The sequence below is a fragment of the Gallus gallus genome, chromosome 4 (genome assembly GCF_016699485.2).
Source record: "Gallus gallus isolate bGalGal1 chromosome 4, bGalGal1.mat.broiler.GRCg7b, whole genome shotgun sequence".
Lineage (NCBI taxonomy): Eukaryota > Metazoa > Chordata > Aves > Galliformes > Phasianidae > Gallus > Gallus gallus.
In genome coordinates this window covers 28,779,118-28,787,112 of record NC_052535.1, presented here as the reverse complement: position 1 = coordinate 28,787,112, position 7,995 = coordinate 28,779,118, and the positions used below count along the sequence as shown (strand labels likewise).

Here is a 7,995-nt window from a genome sequence, read left to right as displayed (position 1 = left end):
ACAGTATCTACTTCTGACCTAATTGTTATCTGAGAGTGTTCTAATAAGCTTGAGGCAGCTTCTGCCTTTCAGCAAATTGAGTAAGTGGGTCACTTCTTCCCTCAGCTGGCCTGGGGGCGAGGGGAAACTGGCACTGCTAGAGCTAATGCAGCTCTTATTCAAGATGAGAGCAAGGGAGCTGCAGACTTGTAGCCTTGGTGTTGCAAGGCAGGCGGCCACAAGATGAGCTCCAAAGACCTTTCGATTCTGAGAGTCATGCTGCTACACTGAAAAAAATCAAAAACGTCCTGCTTTTTCCTATGAAAAATATTCACCGTACTGATGTTTATAGAGGGCAGAAGCATTTCACTGCTGCAGACCTACCACTTGCTGAATAAAACAGAAGCAAGGGCAGTATTTCATTTGAGCTTCCTCTAACAGCCCATCTGCAAAAATACATTTTATAGCAAGTAGTGGAATAAAAAGCTGAAGCTGGCTGGGAAGTTAGCAGCTCCTTGTTGAGCCTTGTCTATCCTTTATTACAATATAATGGAAAGCATTTGCTGTTTTAGGAGGCAGGTGAGATGAATATAAACCCCAGCCTCCAGTGTGCCTTCTGTGGTAGATGCCTATTAGCAGTGCTGGTTTTTTTTATGTCCACACTGTAGTGTAATTTATGGGCTGTGGAAAGCACATACCTGTATTATTTCTTGCCCTTCAGGTGTTTCGTAAGTGACAACTGGAGCTGCCTGTTGTGAGGAGCCAGCCCTGCTGGGCACGCTCAGCAGCTCCTCAGGGAGGAATACGTGCAGCCTGGGGTGCAGTCCTGAAGTGGGTGCTGGCATCGTTCAGTAGCTTCAAACAGCTAATGGGAAGAGAAATACTTAGGGTAATTTAAGGCCTAGGCTTCATTATTAGCTAGAGGAGAAGGCAGCTTAACTTCTCCAGAAGTAACCCCTTTCCCTACAGACTTGCTGTGAAATGGAGGCACGCAAGTTTGAGAAACACCACTTGCTATGAAAGCGGCTGTGACGACTTGTCAGATGAGGGCTGTGGACCTGGAGGAAGAAGGCCTGGAAGTGAGAGCATCATCCATTTATGGTAAGGAAATGAAAAAGATGGCAGTAGAGAATATATATATTTTTTTTTCCAAAGGACTTTTATTATTAAACACCTGGAACATTTAAACGTTACTATGGGCCTTGTGCAGCACGGAAGTACTGCTTTATTTGCTCTGCCTAGTCTCCAAACAATCTACACGTCAGCCCAACTCCACCTATTGGCTTTCTCCTCTCCCTTCCCCTTGTCCTGGCACGGTGGCACATTTACAATCCACATACGCAACACCTATGTCACACCAGTGAGCACCACGCCACACACAACAGCTACCACCCTACCCCACCTCTGTTGTGGCCTAGGACCTGGGCCACGGAAAGAGGACCTGTAGGTGCTCCTGAGCACTGTTGCTGTGTGATTTCAAGTCAGGCACAGGATTACCAGCTTCTCACAATAAATAAAGTTTGTCTTCTAATAGGTTCCAGTGTAGATTTAGGTTCTGAAGATAAATAAAAGAAAGTCTTTCAAAATGAAGATTGGCCCTTTACCGAAACTGCAAGATGGACAAGGCTATCAATTTAAACCATTTATAAGGGTAATACTTGAAGCAGACAAGAAACCACTCCCTTGTTAGGCATGTAGGAGGGAAGCACAGAAGAGGTACCGGTTACTGTGTGTACCTACAGACCACGTGTGTGACAGACACAGGCATGTTCTTTGGAAAAGTGAGGATGTCACTACAGGAGGTGCTGCAGTCAGCCTCTGTTTCCTCACTCGCTGGGTGGGGGCCTTGCTTACACTGCGCTATCATCACTTTAAACGGAGTCTTCGCCTTCAGTCAGGTGGAAATAAGACGACTACACCAATATGATCTTAGATTTGTTCATGTCTAAACCGTGTTTAGCCTCCTTCATCTGCAACAGAAAAGGAATTAAGAGAATCTAACTGAGAAGTCAAGCCTTGTTCCCTTTGGTACCGGCACAAGCTTAATATCGAATAAACAAAATTAGCATGCTGCCAGGGCAAACTGTTTTACATACGCACATTTAACTTTAAATACTCAGGCCTCCGCATTCATTAGAGGATTATACTCTTAGACACAGGGGTTAGTGAAAGGATAAAGCTCATTTCCCTTCCAGTTTTCAAATCTGAATACAGAAAGGCCACCGTTACAAGAACACTGACTCCTTTCTTCCTCCTTCAGAGGCCACGGATGAACGAGCTCTGAAGGGTAAGTGTAATTCCAAACAAGTGCCTAAAAGAATGTTTAGTCAACGGTATTTCCTCATCCTTAATAGCTTCCAGCCTCAGAAGTTTTCAGTAACACAAAACAATGGTGAATTAGGACACGGCAATACCGGGTGGCATTCCAACCAATTATAACAGTCTGTCAGGGTCTTGGTTAAAACTAAAGTCACACACCAAAGACAGGTGATCTGAAGGGTAATTGAATGAGGGCAGCCTGTTGGGCCCAATTTGCTCTTCAGTCAGCAAGCCCAGGGCTGAGTTCACATTCAAGGCGTGCTGGGAATACCAGATATAATCCAGTGTATGCCGGCACTCTCCCGAGGGCCGAATCTTCCAGGTGGTGTACGGGGGCTCTGACTGCCCGTCGGGGCTCAGCAGCTTGTATGCGCTGTTTAAGTTGAGGCTGGAGTTGGAGAATTCTCTGTAGACCTCCTCGGTCGGCTCTGCATTGAAGTCTCCGCAGATGATCAGAGGGATCTTTGCGCCCTGAGTAATGCTCTTCAGGTTCTGGAGAAGGTCACAGCCCTGCGCAGACCGAAACCTCTCCCAACCAGTACGAGCTTTCAGGTGGGTGACGGCGATGCAGAACAGTCTTCCAGTTTCACTGCACTTCAGTGTCTGAGCTATGGCTACTTGGTTGGTCTTCAGCTTCATGGCGGTGAGCCGGATGTTCGCGCTGTTGATGAGCTCGAAGCGTTCTTTGAGGAAAAACAAGGCGCAGCCGTCCGGCCCGTTGTTCTGCTCCACATCCAGGCACGGCGACCACGGCTTCGGGAAGAAAGTACATTGATAGCCCAGTCGGCTGAGGAGTGGCTCGAAGGTGTCAAAGTAGTGGTCGACTTCTTGCAGGCACAAGATATCCGGCTTGTAGGCAAGGATTTCCTCCAGGATGAGGCACTTCCTTTCCTCCCACTTCAGAGCTTCCATGGGGCACTGAACGAAGTTGTCTTTGCCTTCTCCGAGAGCTGAAATTAGAGGCGTGAAAGAAAGAAGTTATCAGTGGCAAAAGTAACTCAGATTCGAGACTTCTTCCTGCTCTTCTCAAAGGTCACCACGCTGCCTTCCACCTGTGGCTGCTACAGCTTACCCGACACAAAATGCAGCCCTGCAGGGGTTATGTAAGTACAGGATATGAGGGCAGTTCTTATGTACAGGATTGCCCTCTCCCACCCCAAAGGTGAGGCTGTTGCATAATTCAACTTACAGTCCTGACTTTAGGGCTCTAAGAAAAATCGATAGCGATTACTTGGAAGGGCTAAGAATTCCTGTAGCCCACCTGAATCCCCGAATAGTTCAGCAGTGTGCCAATTAGAAAACAGTAGAGCTTTACAAAGAAATTCACAGAGAGATGGGTCTCTCTTCCAGGAGCTGACAACTGAAAGTGACAGGCACGGCTTTTTTGGACGTAGCATGTTCTAAGACAGGCATTCAGAGCAACTTCTGGATTCAGAGATGGCAGAACAGGGAGACCTTTCCTCTTTCCTTCTGAACAGAAGACAAGTTGCCATTTCAAGTACTGAACAGTCTCTCCCTATCAGCTGGGCCTCGCATCATTCATCTCTCTCCCTTTACCCTGTCAGCCCCAGACATGTCTAACTGCACGGACACACCTGCATTTAAAACTTCTTGCTGCATTTGGTCTCCAGGTTCCAACCCGAGCTCCTACCTTGGGCGAGGATGTTCCACTGCATGACCCGGATGGGGCGGTGGTTACTGGCTGTGTTTTTCTTCAGGTCCACGAAGCTCCTCTGGAAGCGAGGTGGCCGTTTCTGCAGAACGAGCTGGCATTCCTCCAGTAGGTCCTTGGGGTCTATGGGCTCCAGCTGCGCCGAGTTGGGCTGCTCCAGGCAGTCCTGGTGCTGGGACACGGCACTGCTGCTCAGCGTCTTGGCGAGCGCGCTGTAGAGCCGGCTGGTGCTGTTTCCCATGGAACAAGCTGCAGAGGGAAAACCGACATGAGCAATATCTGTGTGCCTTACAGATAATGTCATTACGCATGAATAACGCGGGGTTTGTGCAGGAACTTGCTCCCAAGACAAAACAAATAGGGTGCAGAGATAGGGATGAGCTCTGCTCACAGTCCTGTCCCGTTTTGCTTGTTACTGGGCACTGCGATCGCTGCAGCATGCAAACCCTCCTGTTTTAGACAGCATGTAGACATTCCATAAGGGGAGAAAGGAGGTTTTCATTCAGGATGGGAGGGCTATGATTAACTTCTGCACACTTTGTGAAAAGCAGAACAAAGTGTACTTTTTCCCTCCTTACCAAGGAGAGCCCAGCAGGTAAACAGATGCTGCCTGCTCCCTGTTCCACGCACAGCACTAATGAAGGCAACGCACTGCACAGCCCAGTACCCTGTTCCCTATGTGGATGACTGCAGACCCATGGAGCAGCAGGCAGCTGACTCACTGCCTTGGGTTAATATTTAATAGCAACCTCCAACTGAGACTTCATTCCCCCTTACAGCAGCAACTTTCCCTGAGTGCTTCAGCAGGCTTACACCTCTGGGTGGGGAGGCGAGACACGGTTCACAGCACTGCCTTCTGTGTGGGCTGGTGACTGGCACGTAGCAGGGGCAGGCCTGGCAGGAGGGGAGGCAGCAGGACAGGAGCTGAGCAGCTCAGGGAACGAGGGGAGGCAGAAAAATGAATGATCTTGCAGCAGGAGACTCACAGCATTGTAAAATAGGTGCTTTTAAAAGACACTAAAAAATCCTTAAAGATGTTCGAGACGTGTAAGCCAATAGAATAGTGCCTCTGTTATGCTCAGTTAGGGGTTTCTTAGAGCTGTTTGAAGGCAGTAAGTTAGGAAGAGAAACTGGATGTGGGAAGTCCTCCATCCTCACCCCATCTCCATCCTTAGTGAGGTACCAGGAGCTCGCCAGGCTGAGAGGTGAGCTCTGAGGGGACTGCTTCTGGCACTTCAATTCCAGAGACTCAGTCAGTTTAAACTATTGTCCAGAAGCCCAGCACCAGCAGAAAAGATGCCATTTAATAGCCAGGGAATGGGGCACAGCCATGAAGCCCCCTGGATTCCAACACAGCTGTGTGGGGATAGGAAGCACACCAGGAAACAGACACTCTCTCAAGGTTGCCCTTTAGCAGCAGGGGGTGAGCACAGACAGCTCCCACGGTGTGATGTCGCAATGGGAAATGCCAGCTCAGCACCGCCTGCAATTGCTCAGTGTGTGTAAAAGAGGAAGGAAGAGAAAGGGACAAGAAGGCACCTTCTCAGCCGAGGTGTGGTCTCGGCCTTTCGAAGAACCTGGCACAAAGTCCAAGGCTTCTTTTGTCATCTAGTGACGGGACCGTGCGGTTCATTGTAAAGGCTCTAATTCATAACCAAGGGCTGTGGGACGGCTGCCCCAGCAAAGCAGAGCACTGCCGTACCCTCTCACCCGCACCCCAGTGCTCGCTGTCCCGGTGTGACACACTGGCTGCCCGCTGTCACACTATGCTTGCGGCCCTTGCCACCGCTTGCTGTTCAAGCCCCGATTTTGGCAGCGAGTGGGAACGTCACGGTGGGACTCGGTGCCAGTCACAGCCAGAGCTGAAACCCTGCCCGAGTGACGCTCCACAGCGCGCTCGGGCCCGGTCAGGCGACGGCCGTAGCGCCGGGCCCCGACCTCGTGTCAGGACACGGGGCCTGCCGGGGGAGCGACCTCGGGCAGCCTTCACACCCGGGGCCGCGGGGCCGGGCCGCCGCCAGCTCTCGTTTCGGGCGGGAGGAGCGGGGCACGGCCACGGGCACCCACGGACCTCGACGGCCACCCGCGCTCGACCGCAGCCGGCCATGCCGTGCCCAGCGCCCGCCCCGGGGCGCGGAGCGCTGCCGGTGCGCAGCACGGCTCAAACGGCGGAGGCTCTCAGGCACCGAAGAGCCGAAACCAGCCAACGGGGGGCTCGGCTCGGCTCGGGCAGATCCGGGCCGCGCCCCCACGCCCCTCGGTCCCGCCCGGCCGTACGGGATCGCGCTCCCCCCACCCCCTCCCGGCACCCACCTGCGCGGGGCGACGCGGCCCCCGCTGCAGCCCGCGGGGCGGCGGGACCGAGGGCCGGCGGGCGGCGGGGCCGCAGGGGCGGCGAGGCGGCGGCGGGCGCGCGGCGGAGGGCGGGCAGCGCCGAGCAGAGGCAGCGCGCGGGGCCCTGGTACATGCTACCGGCGGGGCGGCTCAGGCGGCGGCTCCGCACCCGCCCCGCGGCGGCGCTTTTACGGGCGGCGGCGGCGGCGCGTCCGGCACCTACCAGCTCCGCCGGGCGGGGGAGCGCCGCGCGGGCCCGCCTCACGTTCCCCGCCGAGCTCGGGGCGAGGACCGGCGGTGGGGTCTCCCCGATACCGCTCCGCGGCTCTCGGTGCCGCGGGCGGGGCTGCGCGGCGCGGGGCCGCGCCGCGGAGGTCGCCGCGTTCCCCCCCCGCGCGGCCGCGAAGTGGGCTCGCCCGGCGGAGGTGTCGCCGCGGGCCCCGCGGTGACGGCAGCGGCGCCGCGTGACGTCCCCGTGCGCGTCTGAGGACGGGGGGCGGTGCCGCCCGCGTCCCACGCGGGGCTCTGCGAGGCGGCGGGCGGGTGTGCGCGTGCTGCGCCGCGTGGCGGTGCACCTCCGTTATGCCCATAAGCGTATGCGTCGGGGCTGCCCGCTTTTGCGCTTGGCCTCCACCAGCCCTTTAGCGGCAGCGCTTTTTCTCTCTCTGCCGCTCGAAGAGAGCGGGCCGAGCCGTGCAGGCAGCAGCCCGGGGGCAGCTCAGCCCGCAGCGCTGCGCTGCGTGCTCTGAGGAGTAATAGTGGTAAAAACGGCGGGAACTACAGAAGGGCGATTGAACAGCGGCGGTCGGTCCCCGCTTTAAGGCAAGCAGTTAGCACCCCGCCTGCTTTTTTGTTTCGCCCCGGAAGGGCGGATGCTCTCTGAGCACGAAACCGTTTTCCCCACAGACTGCTTTGCACCAGAGCCGGGCAGGCTGTGGCTTAACTCCCAGGTGCGAACCGGCGCTTGGCTGGCGCGCTGCGGGGTGACTCACACGGCCCGATGGCCTGGAACGGAACATACGAGCGCTCCTGGAAACGCACAGTGTGTGCTGTTCATTTAGGGTACCCGTGACTCAGCTTCCCAAAGCATCTCACATCGCTTCCCCTTGGCTGCCGCGGTGTGGCTGGCTCTATTTCCGCAGCCACGAGGATTCCCATGCCACCTGCAGCCCCTATCCTGAGAGAGAGCGGGTGCCATGACAGGGCCAGGCTTCGGTTGTGGCCAGTGCTTTCCCTTGCAGGGCAACAGTGGTGGAGGTGCTGGCTCTGTAGTGTGCAGGGCTCATGGTGGCCACATGATGTCACGTGAAGATATAGGGCTGGGGAGCGGGTCTGGGGTTGCCCCAAGCAAGGAGGGCAGCTTGGGGATGAGGGTTTCGTATGTTTATAGTTGTATTTGTGGAAGCTGCCCCGCAAATGGTGAGCGAGGTGTTTATGTACTGAGCAACACTGCTGCCTGGCTCCGCTTGAGGAGCAAAGCGATGGTGCTGACCAGATCCTGCCATCATTGAGGTGGGAAGGCCGGGGATCCAGATCCTCAGGAGGAATAACCTCCAGAGTGCTAACGTTCCAGCTGGGGAATAACTGCAACCTCGGCTTTTCACACTGTTCCCTCAGTTTCACGGTACCCTGGCGTCCTGGTGACCGACCTCTCCAGTGGTTGTGTTCCAGCTGGCACATTCCTCACAGAG

The 7,995-nt window shown here is 55.1% G+C and overlaps 1 protein-coding gene across 4 annotated transcripts; it reads right to left on the bottom strand.

The window, feature by feature from the left end:
* Positions 1-1,120: 1,120 nt before the first annotated feature.
* NOCT (nocturnin) lies at positions 1,121-7,048 on the bottom strand. 4 transcript variants are annotated; one of them, XM_025149538.3, is made up of 3 exons: positions 6,528-7,048; positions 3,950-4,219; positions 1,121-3,248 (listed from the first exon to the last, which is right to left on the bottom strand). In XM_025149538.3, exons 1-3 carry the CDS (start codon positions 6,892-6,894, stop codon positions 2,413-2,415), a joined length of 1,473 nt encoding a protein of 490 aa, XP_025005306.2. In that variant the 5' UTR covers positions 6,895-7,048; the 3' UTR covers positions 1,121-2,412. The 4 variants fall into 4 exon arrangements, with proteins under 4 accessions (XP_025005306.2, NP_001009928.2, XP_015131648.2 ...); NM_001009928.2 differs by lacking the exon at positions 6,528-7,048 and adding an exon at positions 6,284-6,466; XM_015276162.4 differs by lacking the exon at positions 6,528-7,048 and adding an exon at positions 5,129-6,339.
* Between the last annotated feature and the right edge of the window lie 947 nt (positions 7,049-7,995).

Excerpts from the sequence above, each read along its gene's own strand:
- NOCT (XM_025149538.3), bottom strand. The coding sequence starts at position 6,894 with ATGGGCATAACGGAGGTGCACCGCCACGCGGCGCAGCACGCGCACACC. Across the intron at positions 4,220-6,527 it reads TCCCCCGCCCGGCGGAGCTG|CTTGTTCCATGGGAAACAGC; the intron begins GTAGGTGCCGGA and ends TTCCCTCTGCAG. Across the intron at positions 3,249-3,949 it reads GTGGAACATCCTCGCCCAAG|CTCTCGGAGAAGGCAAAGAC; the intron begins GTAGGAGCTCGG and ends CTCTAATTTCAG.